This window comes from Pleurodeles waltl, chromosome 10 (assembly GCF_031143425.1).
Source record: "Pleurodeles waltl isolate 20211129_DDA chromosome 10, aPleWal1.hap1.20221129, whole genome shotgun sequence".
NCBI lineage: Eukaryota > Metazoa > Chordata > Amphibia > Caudata > Salamandridae > Pleurodeles > Pleurodeles waltl.
In genome coordinates, this window is record NC_090449.1 from 946,107,414 (window position 1) to 946,122,921 (window position 15,508).

Consider the following 15,508-nt stretch of genomic DNA (forward strand, 5'->3'; position numbering starts at 1 on the left):
CTTTCTCTTCTTTCATTAAGGGCGGCCTGATGGTTCCTATTTCCATTGGCTCATGATTGTTGTCTCCGTGAACTTGTGATTCTCTATGCTCATGAACACGCCAGGATTTTTTCTCAGTCTTTTTGCGTGTTCCCTGACGTTCTGCAAGACGATGGTCTAATCTCAAAACAAGATTTATCAGATCTTGACAATCCGTGGGTTGAGGATCAATCTGTGCAAGAATGTCTTAACTCATCTTTGAGTCCTTGATAGAACAGGGCTGATCTCTTTTCCTCAGGCCAGGCCGTTTCTGCTACCAGCTGATTAAAGTTAGCCAAATAAGAGACAAGATCCTTATTTCCTTGTTGCAATTCTAACAGTTCTCGGTCTGCGGACAGAGTAACTGCTCTTCGATCAAAAACACTTTCAAAATCTCGGACAAAGTCTCTCCAGTTATAAAGCAAGGGACTATCTTGACGCACGAGAGGGATTGCCCAGGTGGCTGTGTCTCCAGCCAAATAGGAAATCTAGAAGGCCACCCTGGATTGGGGATCAGGGAAGGTGTTTGGTCGACAGGTGAAATGCAATTCTGCTTGAGTCAAAAAGGATTATACCTTCTGAGAAACACCTGAAAACCTTTCTGGGGGAGCCAAAGGAATGGGTGTGGGAACTGTGAGTGAAATGTTAGTTGGAGGATTCCCTCCTGAACCTTGAGGAGGAGGATTAAGCCAACCCGCACCCAGAGGACTTTGCGCCTCCTTTCCCACTCTGTCTTGTAACTGGTCCACCCTTTCTGCTAGATTGGCTGCTACGTCTTTAGATTCAACTACATCCAATTGGAGCTGCGTAATTACCTTAAGTAACTCATCCAGTGTGGCCATATTGAAAACCTAGCGCAAACCAGGAATATTAAAATTTGTGGGCTCACTATTCTGTCAGCGAGACCGGATCCTAGGCGTTTGCACCTGTTCCCAATATGTCCACCTCTTGGCAGCTCCAAACTCTACTAGCTATCATAGCACAGAGTTAAAGAATTACCAAGTGGGGGATGGGGTTTTAGGTTGGGAACAGCAGGGAAGGAAACCTGTGGAAGCAGGAGTTAAGAACACAATAGCAAGGTTATTCACATGAATCTTCATGAATTTTGTTTTAATTATCTATACTCTAATAACATGAGAGAGCAAGAACTTTTCAATAACCTGACCTTTTTAACTCTCGATACCTAGAAATAAAAGGAGGATTACTCAGACTTTCATATGAGCGTTTTCAAAATAACATCTCCTTATAATCATATACTCTAAACATTGAACTCTCTCAAGTTAGTAATAGAATAGCAATTACGTCATAACAAGAATCAATGAGTACATTCGTTCCCAAAGAATTAACTGCTATAGGATTCATGAATGATACTGTAGAAGAGGTAAACTGATTAAACTTGTTTTATCTAGAAGGATCACACTCTGTTTGGTCTGAGTTTCAAGATTCAATTGCCCAGAAATGATTGTGCACCTTATTGCCAGACTGCGCATCAAGACTCAAATACCTGGAATGATCGTGCACTACGCCGATCCGAACTGCAAGGGTTAATCGCCAAGAATGAATCGCGCACACTGTAAATCACAAGGTCAAAACCCAAAAGCTTCTGGAAACTGAGTCGGGCCTACCCCGACCTCCGCCTTACCGCCCTGCTTGAAGATCAGCAAAATAATGAGGACAGAGCCAGGTAAATGCTTAAGTAGTCCTCCGGAACAGGAGTTCAGGGAAATGCTGCTCCTCTGCACCCGGACCTCTGAATAGTGAGCATGTGGAGCTGGGCTGGGTCCCTTAAATAGACCCAAGCCCCGCCCACATGCCACACCCAGCCAGGCTGCAGGAAAGGTGTCTAGAAAGGCTCAGAATAGGGACCACACCCTGTATTTCTGCAGCAAAGCCTTGAAAATGAACAATACATTACAAACAGCATTAATGACATTTCAAGATAAATACCTGCACTGCAAAACGTTAATATACAATATCAACACATAATGCATGAATTATTAGATTGCATAAGGTTTGTCGTTTTGCATTATGCTGCCCGTAGAGCACGCACTGTCCTCGTGTTGACACCAACCACACTATTTTGATAGAGCCATAGCTAGGTGTTTTCCAAATTTGTGTTTACTAAATTTGTTTTGCATGAAGCCCAACATGCTGATGCTAATCTGGTGTTAGATAAGGATTCCTCACTAATGAAGTCCACTATATGGAGTAAGTATGTATGTCTTTTATTTGCTGAAAACATGTATGTGATATCGTATGCACATAGTTATTGTTAATCAAATTACACTAACTTTAAATAGTGAAGTGGCTCAAGCTTTGATTAGATTACGCTTCTTCCGCTGCTATGGACAGCCAGTGATGTTTCTGTATGTGTATTTGATTTTGAGATTATCTTCATGACATTAGCATTGTTAATATAGGGAAATGAATATTCTAGCTTTTACTAAAGGTTTATTCCTGACTGAAAGCTCATGGTGTGTGACAATTACCGACACCATTGATTACTAATGCTAATGATCATCACTGATTATTGATGTTGTTGAGTGATTATGGATCTGCATGTACTGGAGTTATGGTGGGAACATCTTAATTGCGAGTCAAAAAGTTCATCGACCTATTTGCTTCCCCTTGTAAGTTTACTTATTAAGGTCAGATGCGCTAACACAGTTGTGTTGTGAAATCTTATTGCCAAATGCCAGAGCCAGCAGCCAGGGTGAAAGGCAGACCACAGAGCATAATTCAACTGCTGCTTTAACACAACGAAAACTCTGTATAACAGGAAGGGTTTTGAGGTGGCATGGGGCAGTACACTTGGCATCAGCGATTATCATGGAACTAATTGTATTTTAGTTATGCTTACGAATATTTCCGCTGGATAATTTTCAGCAGGGTCTTGCCAGCGATATCTGTTGCGGAAAAATGCAGGGTGCGATCATTATTACACTGCTTGTAATTCAGTCACTGAGAAAACATGTGATGGGGGTCTAAGAGTGGCCCTTTGGCTCGGAAATTTCTTGTGCCTAATCTAAGGGTTATTGTAATTCCGGGGAGAAAGATCAGTAGGTTGTGCACGCATTCCAAAGATCTGCATGCATCCTGCAGGGTGATATTTTGAATCACTCCAGTGCCAACTCAAACTTTCATTCTTTTTCAATTTTGTAACACACCTAAAAAGTACATTATCATTGCTTATTCACTATTCCATCACTTTCTGCAAACTATAGCTGTGCCAAATTGCCCCTAGATGAGCAGACAAGTAAGAATTACATATATGTATGTGTGTATGTGTATATATATATATATATATATATATATATATATAGAGAGAGAGAGAAAACTCTGTCCATTTTCTTTTTTTTGGGGGTGCAAATGTGTATCTGTCAGTGTCACCATGCCACATTTTACATACACCTGCAGCATTCTGTGGGCAAAAATATGCTGGCACTTACAGGCGTGCTTATCACAGCAGCGCAGGCACTAATAAACAATATGGTGTGCCTATCACAGCCACAAGCAACAGTGTAATAGTAATCAATTTGGAATGTTTAACGCAACAAGCACAGGTGTGCCTATCACCGCCGATGCGACAGCAGTTGGCACAAATACTCCCTCCCGTTGAGAGTGACGACTTCCCTTTAAAACACTATTATCCTCAAGAACGTTGTTGTTGTTAAATCTCTGTTACTGTTAGCAACATTTATTACCAAATGTCTAATAAGTAATAAGAGTTCACATCCAACTCCGCATTAAAGAGTCAAACTAATATTACAGACTGTCAATGGATCCCAACTTATTAAAACTGCTGCCATGAGTAACTGCATAGCTCCTAACGTGTCCACCCACCCACTTAAAAATATTTTTTCCAACATACACAAAGCAGAAGGGCGAATGCATAACCAACAACTTTCAGTTGGTGGTAAAATAGCAAGGTTTTGCAATTTGATTTTGGTCACTAAACATTGACATAACACTCGAAATCGTCATTTGGACGCCGTAATTCTACACTAAAACTGCAATTCTGAAGAATCACAGTTCGGATTTTTGTAAATCAGGAAAAGCTTTTTTGCAGTTGCAAATGGCCCGATTTTGCAAATTGGGCCATTTGTGATGGCATAAATGCTTCTTACATATGGGCGGCCTAGGGCCACATGTACAGAATTTAGGAATAGCAATCTCCTAAATGCAATTCTTACTGAACCACAATTAGGAAATCACAATTTATAATGTAAGAAAACCTAAAAGTTTTCAATAACTATTCCTAACAGGTCGCAAATCAACCTACCTCATGAATACTAATGAGGTAGGTCCCAATTTGCAACCTATTAGGAATAATAGCTATCTTAGAGATGGTGTCGTGCTAGGGTCAGCAGACCACCATGTCTGTGCTTGGTTTTTAATAAAGCCATCTTTTTTTTAAATGGAGCCCTTTTTCCTTAAAGAAAAATGGGATGCAATTTAAAAAAGTAAATTAAGCTTTGAAGTTTACTTTTTGAAGAGTGGGCAGTGGTCCGTGGGACCACTGCCTGCTCTTAAAAAATATTTGTTTTTCCATTTTCAAAGGGGAAGCAGTCCCTTGGGGACCACTTCCCATTTGCGAATGGGTTACCACCTCCTTCAAGGAGCCAGTAAAATATTAATGTTTTGCGACTATAGTACAGTCGCAAAACATTCATACATCCCATTCAGATTTAGCATTTGGAAAGGGGCGCCCTAAATACACCCCATCCAAATACAGAAGTGTAAACAAATTGCAATTCCATAACGTGTTACTGAATCTCAATTTGTGTTTTATATATATGTAAAATAATTTTTACGGTTGGAAACTGCTTTCTGACCGCAAAAATGGTTTTGAACAAATTGTCCCTAGTTCGTACTGAACTTCGGAAAGCTCGTTTTTGACAATATTTACTTGGAGGCAATGGACAATTTCTGCTTTGATGCTCGTTTCATGACGTATGTAAATGCATTTCATCGCTTATGTTGAGATATTTTCTGTGGCCTTCTACAAGCCTTCCCCAGCCAAGACGATTTTCCGTCATAACGCATGAAAGCTAATGTCTTCGGAGGAGGCAGGGTGGAAAGCTCAAGGCAGAAGTGAAGCACTCTGCTACCTACATTTTGAAAAGCAAATCAAATTGCGTAACCAAAGAGTTTGCAGTAACATCTATGGTTTTTCAAGCGAATGTTGAAGGAAAACTAACAAACAAGTACACTATTTTGCTCCTATGTTTTAGAGGTCATTTGTGCGGCTGCTCCCCTCCTCTTTCTTAACTGCTGTGGAGGGTTGGACCTGCTTGGTACACTATGATAGTAGTGGAATAAATATTAAGAGCCTCATCAAAAAGGTTCGCAAAAACCTGAGGCTTTTAGCAAACGTGTGTGAAATTGTGCAGTAAATTGCCTTCTCGTTTAGCACTATCAATAAAATGTATCTACCCCAGTTTTATATAATAAACTGTACTTTATTTTAATTGCAGAGACTGGCTCTGAAGATATTGACATTCTTCCTAATGGATTGGCTTTCATTAGTACAGTAAGTATTACATTGATCTTCCCCATTCTTGCTATTCTGGAATAATAAAACTATGGACTATTAAGTCTACAGGTTAGCTGTTGAGCTGAGAATGCATAAAATACACTTTCCATCAGTTAAAAGGTGCAATAAAAATTTAATAAAAGAATGAAGTTAACACGTTTGCATCCTGTTTTATACTGTAATGGACTGCCTCCTTAGTAATATGCTGTTTTCACATCTTCCCAAACCGGCTAGTTTGTACTCCCATTTTTATGTTTGGTGTATGTGGTTAAAAGCTAAAATATTTTGTTGGCCCCAAAAAGCACACACAGTAGTACCTGTCACTGAAGGTAACTACATAGTGTGCATATGTGAACCTTGTGAAAAAGCAGAATGCTTTCATTCACACTGAAGTTAGCCAACGGCTGAAGTGGGCTGACCAATTGCACCACACCTCTGTGCTGGAGTAGAAGGTAGAAAAATGTAAATGACACAACAACAGACCAATGGAGGAAGAGGGTTGACTGAAAGCCCATATTATTGAGTATATTATGTAGTTAATTTAACTAAAATCAAAAGGTCTTGTCTAACACAAGACCTAAAAAGATGATAATGAGATTTAGGTGGTCATTACAATGTTGGCGGTAATGACGGCACCGCTGGTGGTGGTGGTAATTACTGCCGATGGCATGGCAGTTAAGACTGCCATATAAAGATAACAGTAGTGAACTGGCTGCAAAGCAGCCAGATCACTACTACCCACCGCCAGGCCGGAATCGGCCGCCGGGCCGATGGTAGCCGCTTTCAACCCGGCGGTGGAGGCCAAACCGTTGGTGGGATAAGGATCCCATTTCCACCAGGGATTTCCTGCATCCCTTGCGGAAAGCATACAGGTGACAGGAATTCTCATTTCTATCACCATTATGTGACATGTTAGGCCCCCCCCACCGCCACAACCCCCACCCACCCTGCTAGGCCCTAGACTCTCCCCCACCCCCGAACCCTGAAAATCGACCCCCCCCATCCCATCTCCCTTCATTCTCCCTGTTGGCCCTCCACAGCCCCCTCACCATCCCCCACTCCCCTACCTCCGTTCAGGGCCCGCCCAACACCCACATACACATGCACCTATATACCGACATACACACACGTAGACCCACATCCCCTCTTCACAAACACACATGCACACCCCCATGCACACACGCACTCACTCAACCCAGACCCTCCTCCCCCCCCCCCCCCCCCCCTTCCCTCTCGGCCAGCACTTACCTGTTCTGTGGCGCTGCTCCGGGAGGGAACAAGCTCCTAGGATGCTGCTCTGCCAGCGTCGCTGCGTCTCCATCCACCGCCACGCCTATGAGTGCATCATTTTAGGCGTGGCGGGGTCTGGACTGACGTGGCGGTGCGGGTAGAGCAGCATCCACCCCTGCCACCCACCGCCAGCATGAGGCCTGCCGGCCCTCGCTGACATCAATGGCGGTGAGGCTCCAGGCGTCATTATCTGGCGGGATGACTGCCGCCGCCACTGGCGGTCGTCCGTCGACTGTCAGCATGGTTGGCTGTGGGCTATCCCGCCAGGATCAAAATGACCACCTAAGTCTCTATTGGGCCTGTGCCACAAGGGCAGATTGGGCGCCCATCAGCATCTTTGTCTTTGTCAGGAACATTTTTTTCTTTAACAAGGATAATTGAATCAAGCATAACCTACTGATAACGTTTACCTAGTAATTAGTTTTACCATCAGATGGCTAAGCAACCCAACTTTAGAATCACAGCATTCTCAAGCAATGGTGCTCACGTGAATCGGTGCTTCTAAATACAGTGTGTGACTTTAAGTGCTCATTATCATCTCATAATGCTGTCACAACTCTCCATCCGCCACACAAATATAACTTACAAAAATGAGGAAGTTGTCTTAGACAATTTATGCAAATATAGCCAGCTCATGAAGAGTTCTTTATTCCCTGTATGGGAAATTGGGTTGTTGGCGTGAGCACTTGTTAAGCAACAGCCACAATCCCTGGCAGGATGAACCACAAAAAGTCACTAAATTCACCTGTGATTAACCCTGGGTAGATTAACTTAGAGGCAATGTGTAAAGTATTTCTGCATCTCATACAAACAGCAATAAAGTGAAAACACAACACAAGAATAATCCCACATGAGTAAATGTTTATTTTGTTGACACCAAAGTAACAAAAATCCAATCATTGGAACTGGTGTTATGCATTTTTGAAGCTTTTAGTAAATCTAGCACCTAAAAGATGAAAGCACTAACCGTGGACATCTAGTCACGCAAGACCACGGTAAAACAGCCGGACTGCGATGGAGAGCAGGTCAGATGCAAAAAGTGAATTGGCCCCGGTCAGCGCTTACATTCTGACTTACAAGAATTTAAAAAAAAATGTTCAGAGGAGGTAAAGTTCAGTGGGGCAAGGTTGCAGGCAGTGTCGTTGTTGGGGGCCCTAGGGTCAAAGCTGAGGTGAAGATTTCTACATGCGAACTCTTTTTCGGAAGATGATCACCGCCAAGACCTGGAACGATCTACCCCTCCACCTTTGATTATTACCCTCCCTGGCAGACGTCAGAAAGAGACTTAAGACCTGGCTCTTCGACTGAGACCTTTGTAACCTCAGCACAAAGATACCCTCAGGGGTGGTAGAGATGCGCTGTACAAATACTGATTAATTGATTGATTGATTGAAAATCTACAGGGGAAGGAAGCGTGAGGCAGTAACGGAAGACAATTTGAGGGGCTCGGATACCCCTTTGATGAAGGACTGCTGACCAGGATTTGCTGCTGCAGAGCAGTTTTTAGCCAAAAATGGTCTAAGTCCTTAGTTTTGGATTTTGGTTATCTGGGTACCTTTAGCACTACAACTAAGAGTCCAAGGCTGGTGGAACCCTACTTTGGGGTTAAGGACTCACTCAGTCTGGGACCAGGTGTGGGTTAAAGATGGTGGGAGCCAACTTTCTAAAAAGTCGAATTTTCAAAATTGCAGTTTAAAATCTGATTTTACTATTAAGAAGGATTTTTCATTACAATTTCATACATACCAGACTTGAAATGCTTACCTGGCCCCCATTAAAAATGAGTACCTACTGAATGTAATAAGACAAGAAATGTTCACCTATGGGACAGGAAAGCCTCACAGTAGTGAAAAACAAATGTAGGGTTTTTTCGCTATCAGAATATGTAAAACTTAAAGGTGTACATGTCCACCCTTACATTTACAGTGACCCTGCCTTACGGGCTACCTATGGCCAAACTTAGGGGTGATTCTGCTCGTTAAGTTCCTATTTTTTTTTTTTTTTTTCTTTTTTTTTTTTTTTTTTACTCCGTTCATCTTACAAAGCAAGTTTTGCACATGCATAATTCTATTTGTCAGTCATCAACGATATGCAATTCAAAATAAAATTGGTCAATTTTAAGGATATTTGCCACCACCTTCTTCACAACTTCATGTAGTCTTTTATTATCTTTTCAATCTTCATGGTGCGAAAATCATGCAAAGATGTTACTAAAGACGGCAGCTGCTGTTCAGAGCAGAGGGATACCATGTTGATTTCAGGGATCTTGCGAGGCCGAGAGGGCTACTGTAGCCACTTGACATTTATCCACCATTATATACTCTTTCGGGGCCTCATCCCCTGACCTGACCCAAACGCCCACACATTTACCTTGCCAAATCAGCACACCCACTTTGCTGAGGTGCTGTATTGAAACTCTCCTACCTGTGCACATCTCCCTGGAGAACTTACAAAAGGCCCATACCCTGTCCCATCCCGCACCCATATCATACCTCTGTCATGCTTTTACTAGTTGCAGAACTTGCCCTCCCTAAATGGGCTACAGATCCTGTAACTGGAAAACAGCTTATTTGTTCAAGTCGTGGGTGGGAATTCTTCATGTCGGTGAAATCTTGAAGCATCACACACCTTCAGCAAGGCAAAGTCTCTGACTTCATCGGACTTCAAAGGCAAAATATTTTCCTTCATGCACTTCTGGTCTTAAAACTGCTACCTTACTTTGATTCTCGGAACCACTGACAGTGGTGCTTTGGAAGCTTTTAACTACAGCTTAGATCTTGTTTTATCTTCTCACACAGGTATTCTCTGTTGCAGAACAAACTTTGCTTGAAGTTTCAATTGAGTCTGAAAAGTATCTAGAAATTACAAAATCATGGAGCAGGAGGACCACCTGCATCAACAGCAGAGTCAAGTCATGAGGACATGAGAGATGCACGTGTACATGCCAATTCAGAAGCTTTTAGAATCAGTCACATATTTAAGAAGTTTCATTACTGATGAGCAGGTGCAGAGATTAATTAATAGGAGCAAGAGCAGATGACCTTCAGAAAGTATCCACAATAATATATAGTTTTTACACGACCTGATGAATTAAAAAAAAAAAAAAAACACACCATTAGTGAAGTACACTGTACAATTCAATTTAAACAATAGATTCCTCACCAACGGATTGCTAGGGGAGTTGTGGCTCAGAAACCAGAAGATGTGTTGGTCTGTAATTGACCCAAATAAAAAACAAAGGACTAGAAATCAGGATGCAAATTCATAATGTCAACTTGCATCAATCATTTTATCTCATAGAGGAAGTGAAATCAAGGGGAAGGAAATCAGATGTTTGCAAGATGGATCAGCAGGTGCCAGTGTTAATAATCCCTGTAGACAACTTTATGCATTAAGACATGCATGGGGTTGTCGGCTCTTCTAGGGCTCTCCTAAAATGGTGGTAACGGTGTTGTGGAGGGGAAGGAATAGATACAGTTGTCTGTTCATGCCAACCGTGGGTTACCACAGGTGGGTTTCGACACTCATTTCCATTTCCCGAAATTGACCTGGCCCCTTGATAGACCACCGTGTAAAAAAAAAAAAAAAAAAGTTGTTCAGACATTTTTATTTTGATTTGTGTTTTTGTATCATTAGAGAAGTAATTTAGCTTGGGTAAACATTGCTAATCCTGGCCGTTTTTTTTTTGTTTTTTTTTTTGTTTTTTTTTTTGTTTATTTTTTTTGGACAGCACTTTTAAAAATGGTGGATGTGTTGCAGTAGTGATGTAATATTTCAGGAACCATGAGACCTATAGACTTCATTTTGGTCTCAAAACATAGGTTTGGGGGTCAAGTAGTCTTATAGAGGAGAAAATAACTCCTCAGAGCAACCCTTCTGCCATCATTTTCCAAAATGGCAGCTCTATAATGACGTGTATTAGCCATCATACTGGTACTTTTTTAAATATTGTTTTTGTTTCAGGTCTTGCGTTAATTCAAATTTGTAAACATGAGTGATGCAGGTGGTAGCAGAGAATCTTTAGCTCCTGACAGTGTTGCTAACTACAAAATGTGAGGACTCTTACAACAAAGAAAAATGTGTCATATGCCCTACTAATCTGAAAGAAACGTGTGTGGACAGAAGAGTTTGAGATGTTGCAGAAATACGTCAAGATGAAGTTCACAAAAGATTGAAACTAATGGGTGAAGAGTATCAGATATTTTATGATTGTAACAACAAGGGCTACAAGTCGAATACAGTGGAAAAAAACATGGCAAAAATTGTTAAAAACAGCAGAAACCAATGAATCACAAGAATCCAAGTCTTCTGAGAAAGCAACAGCAACCAAACCAATGCCCATCCACTTAGAAGATCGATGACTACCCCTTGTCCACCTCTAATATCTGATCAGAAAGCAGAAGATCTTCAATGTGCTATCTGTGGTTTGGCCAGATCAAGATTGATGAAGGAACAGAGTATGTGAGTCTCAAAGGACAGACATGTATTTACCTGCAGCTAGTTTCTTTCAAGATGACTGTTTCAGCGGAGTAGCTGATCTAAATAGTGAGGTGAATGTATTTGCAATGGAATTGTATGCCCACCAAAATACATATATGCGTAAGTTCGAAAATATGAATGTACAATGAGCTCCCAGCAGCAGCATAACCACCAACCTTCAGTTAATTTTGCACTTTTTGAAAAAGCAAATGGAGTTTTTAAGCCACTCTTGAGTGCTGGCTATGGGTTGACACTCCGTCAGATCAGAGAAATAATGGTCAACATTGATTAAAGTGTATTGATTCTTCATAATGAAATTAAGATTTTTCTACTGAGAATGTACAATGACATCATTTGTTATTGTCAGTCTAGCAAAAAGAATGAGCACTTATGGTGGTGATTTGACACCTGAAGTTCTTGCTGCCAAAATAAGATCACAGGAAGCAGTACAATCAGCGGAGCCATTTTAAGAAACGTCCCGAAAGATTTCGATTTTGGACTTGATGAGAAATTTTGTAATGCCCCAGAGCTCTGCAAGTTGTGGGAGCCAACAAGAAAGCCTGATGCTGTCAACATTTTTACATCATTGTTTAATATAAGAAAAGCAAAACTGTTACAAACTAAAGTTCCTGAGTTTAGAACAGAAGCCGACAACATTGATGATGTCTTTGAAGAGACAAGCGAAGAAGTGGAAGACAGTCCCTTGAAGGGACAGGCTTAGGCTGTGCAAATGTACTATCTTTTCCAGATCATGTATAATGAATTACATCACAGTAAAATGAAAACTCAGCTACACAGTTCAAAAGTAGAGAGCTAATCACTTCAAAGAATAGTATTGGTGTATCAACAAGTTAAAATGACATAGTACAGAGCAGAAACTTGTTAGTCACTTTACCAGGAAAAGATTTACAATTGTTGCTCTTGATAATTTTGATTTTGAAGTCAGCTCTTATTTGTCTGGAACATCCAGCACATATGATACTGCCATGGTGCTTCTTCAAGACTGTACCAGTGAAGTTGCTGCTAGAAAACAAGCTGTGGCAGCGGTAAGCATAAACAAACAAAGCTGCAAACTTATGACCCAACTGCCTTTTTTAGTGTGTGTAAAAAAAGTTTCAAAGTTGCTGAGGACATGGATCTCTTTCTACCTGATCATGCGGTTCGCAAAGCTGATTCTACTGAATTTATCATATCGCTTATTTGGTGCGGACTGAAGGATGAAGAAAAGCCATTTCCTCTGTGGGCTGTAATTTATGGTCTGTTATGGAATATTGTCCCACTGAAGGTCCAAATACCATCTCCAGTCACAAAATACGCAACAGTATACACCGATCTAAAACAAATTCCAAAATATATGTGCTCAGCTTGAAGACCAGCCCATTCTGCTAAGTATGTGCGATGAAGGTGTTTTCTGTATTGTAGTTGACATTTTTATGAGCAATCCAGAAAAAATTGATGATCTTTATCCAATGATGGGTGTTTTCCATATGACAAATTTGTGTTGTGGTGTGCAGGAAGTTCTCAGTGGATGTGGCATAGACGATGCACTTATTGAGACTGAAATCTTTGGAAGCAAAACAGTCCAGTCAGTATTGAGCAGAACTTATTATGTTTGTTTGTTACAAGGTATGCTCATCATATCTGAGGCTATAGAAACCTTGCATTGGAATGCTTTCTGGAGGAAGAATGACAAATTAGGTTTTGTAGACCTTATCTCAGAAGTGAACAAGGCACAGCGTGCACTTCATTCAAAAGATGTAATGCAAAGCAATGTTCAGTACACTCAGTTCAAAATCAGACTGAAATCTTTGGAAGCAAAACAGTCTAGTCAGTATTGCGCAGAACTCATTATGTTGTTTGTTACAAGGTATGCTCATCATATCTGAGGGTATAGAAACATTGGGCTGGAATGTTTTCTGGAACACTTCTTTCCAAAGACATAATGCAAAGCCATGCAGTGTTCAATACACTCAGTTCAAAATCAGGTTGAAATCTTTAAAGCAAAACAGTCCAGTCAGTATCATGTTTGTTAGTTACAAGGTATGCTCATCATATCTGAGGCTATAGAAATATTGCGTTGGAATGCTTTCTGGAACAAGAATGGCAAATTAGGTTTTGCACTTCATTCAAAAGACATAGGCCCTCATTACAAGTCTGGCGGCGGCAGTCGCACTGCTAACAGGCCGGCAGTGCGACTGCCATAATATGACCATGGCAGAGCCGCCATGGTCATACCGCCAGGCTACCTGCAGCCTGGCAGTCCCAGCGGTTGTAATCTGCTAGGGCAGCGCTGCAAGCAGCGCTGCCCTAGGGATTACGAGTCCCCATCCGCCAGCCTGTCCATGGCGGTAAAAACCACCATGGAAAGGCTGGCGGTAAGGGTGACTGGGGGGATCTGGGGGCCCCATCGCACAATCCACTGCCCGAATTATGGGCAGTGGAATGCTGGTCTGGTGCTGCTGCACCCACCGCACCGCCACATTGCTGCCCGGTCCATTATGAGCCAGCTGCAATGTTAGGGCCCTGCTCCCCGCTGGGCCAGCGGGTGGAAACTCTGTTTCCACCCACCGAGGATGTCATAATAGAGCCGGCGGGATTCAGGCCGCTTAAGCGGCCTGACAGCTGAGTAACATTGGCGGGCAGCCTCCACCGCCTGCCCATGTTGTAATGAGGCCATAATGAAAAGCCAGGCAACGTTCAATACATTCAGTTCATAATCAGCAAAACTGAACAGCAAGTTTGTAGAGTTTGTCAAAGAATATGAAGAAAAGTCAGAACAGTACTGGAGAAATGTTTAACACATGATAGCTTTAGTGAAAAACTTGGTACTTGCTGATTGGAGGCTGTTAACTATGGACTAGTATTACTTATCTATAACATTTTTTGTCATCTCACGGAAACCATAAAATTATCTCACTTTTACACATCGGTTTAATAGGGATCTTTATTCACTCTTTATCTTAACGACTTTTTTCTCTACACCTAGTTCATTGATGACAAGAATGGGATGGTCACAGCTATGCATGTCATATTGCATGCTCAAACCCTATCTATCATCAAACTATTCTTAATAGGTCTCTTAGCGACCTTAATCTGTTTGTTCTGAATTATTTTGTAGCCTTGAGAAAGCCCCAGGTGGAATTACCGTAGGGGGCGAAACATGTGTTGGCTGCTGCAACTGTCTTACATTCATCTAAATCCTTGGATATATCTATGCATCAATGACTGTTTCTTCTTGGTTTAACCTCTACCTACCGCACAAGAATGGATCTATGAATTTATAAATAAAGACTTATTGTACATAAAATGTATTAATGTGGGTTCTCATTCATTCATACGCCTTGGATCTATTTACAAAGGGGTCTTGGTCCACTCAAAACTTTCTTCAATTGGGCAATCAATTGGGAAGGGAACCTTGGACCTCTTCATACTTGATGAGAACGGTTTTTCAGCTTCCTCCAAAGACATTTTGTGGTGACAAACATAGGGGGAAGATTCAATGTTGTGGCTCCAGATATAAAACTGGAACAGACAATCCGGAGATCACAGAAATGTTCCAAGGAAATTGTTGGTCAGACATGTAAAGTGAATATGTTGCTCAATGGCAGCTGGTTTACCATGAAGTCTTTTCTATTTGCAGTGTTTTCAGAGAGATGACAAATTCAAAATTATTGGACCATTCTGAAACTGTTACTCAACACAAACTTGTGGGTAAAAGAGGGGAACATTTTGATAAATATGCCAACAGCCTTCTTCATTTCATGCAGCAGCAAGGAAATCCCTTTGAAATGACTGGGCCTGCGCCACTGTGCAACTTTGTGACCAAACAATGTCGTTAATTATATAAATGCATGTCTGCTAGATGTCTTGGAACATGGATATGGATAACTGAACCAGGGAAGTTTTGTACTGAAAGAGAAAAATTTGTTTCACATAATTACTAAAGCTAAACTTCCATGATTTAATTGCCATAGTAAGAGTTTCGTCCAACCAGCCAATATAAACCAAGTTACAAAAAAACAACTTTCGCAAGTACATAGAGAGATGGATGTAGACAAAGAAAGGGGTGACTTTATCAAGGACATTCTGGTGCATGATCTTCTTCCAACAAACACATTATTTAATGTAGATGCTGCAACCAAACCAATGATGCACAAACTTGTACAAGAGCTAAAAAAATAAAAA

General features: G+C 41.3%; 1 protein-coding gene across 1 annotated transcript in view; it reads left to right on the top strand.

The window, feature by feature from the left end:
• LOC138262057 (serum paraoxonase/arylesterase 2-like) overlaps positions 1 to 15,508 on the top strand; it is a 197,773-nt gene that overhangs the window by 68,826 nt on the left and 113,439 nt on the right. Inside the window, exon 3 of the mRNA XM_069211746.1 lies at positions 5,496 to 5,551. Within this exon, the coding sequence (XP_069067847.1) occupies positions 5,496 to 5,551 (56 nt within the window). The remainder of the gene's footprint in view (positions 1 to 5,495; positions 5,552 to 15,508) is intronic.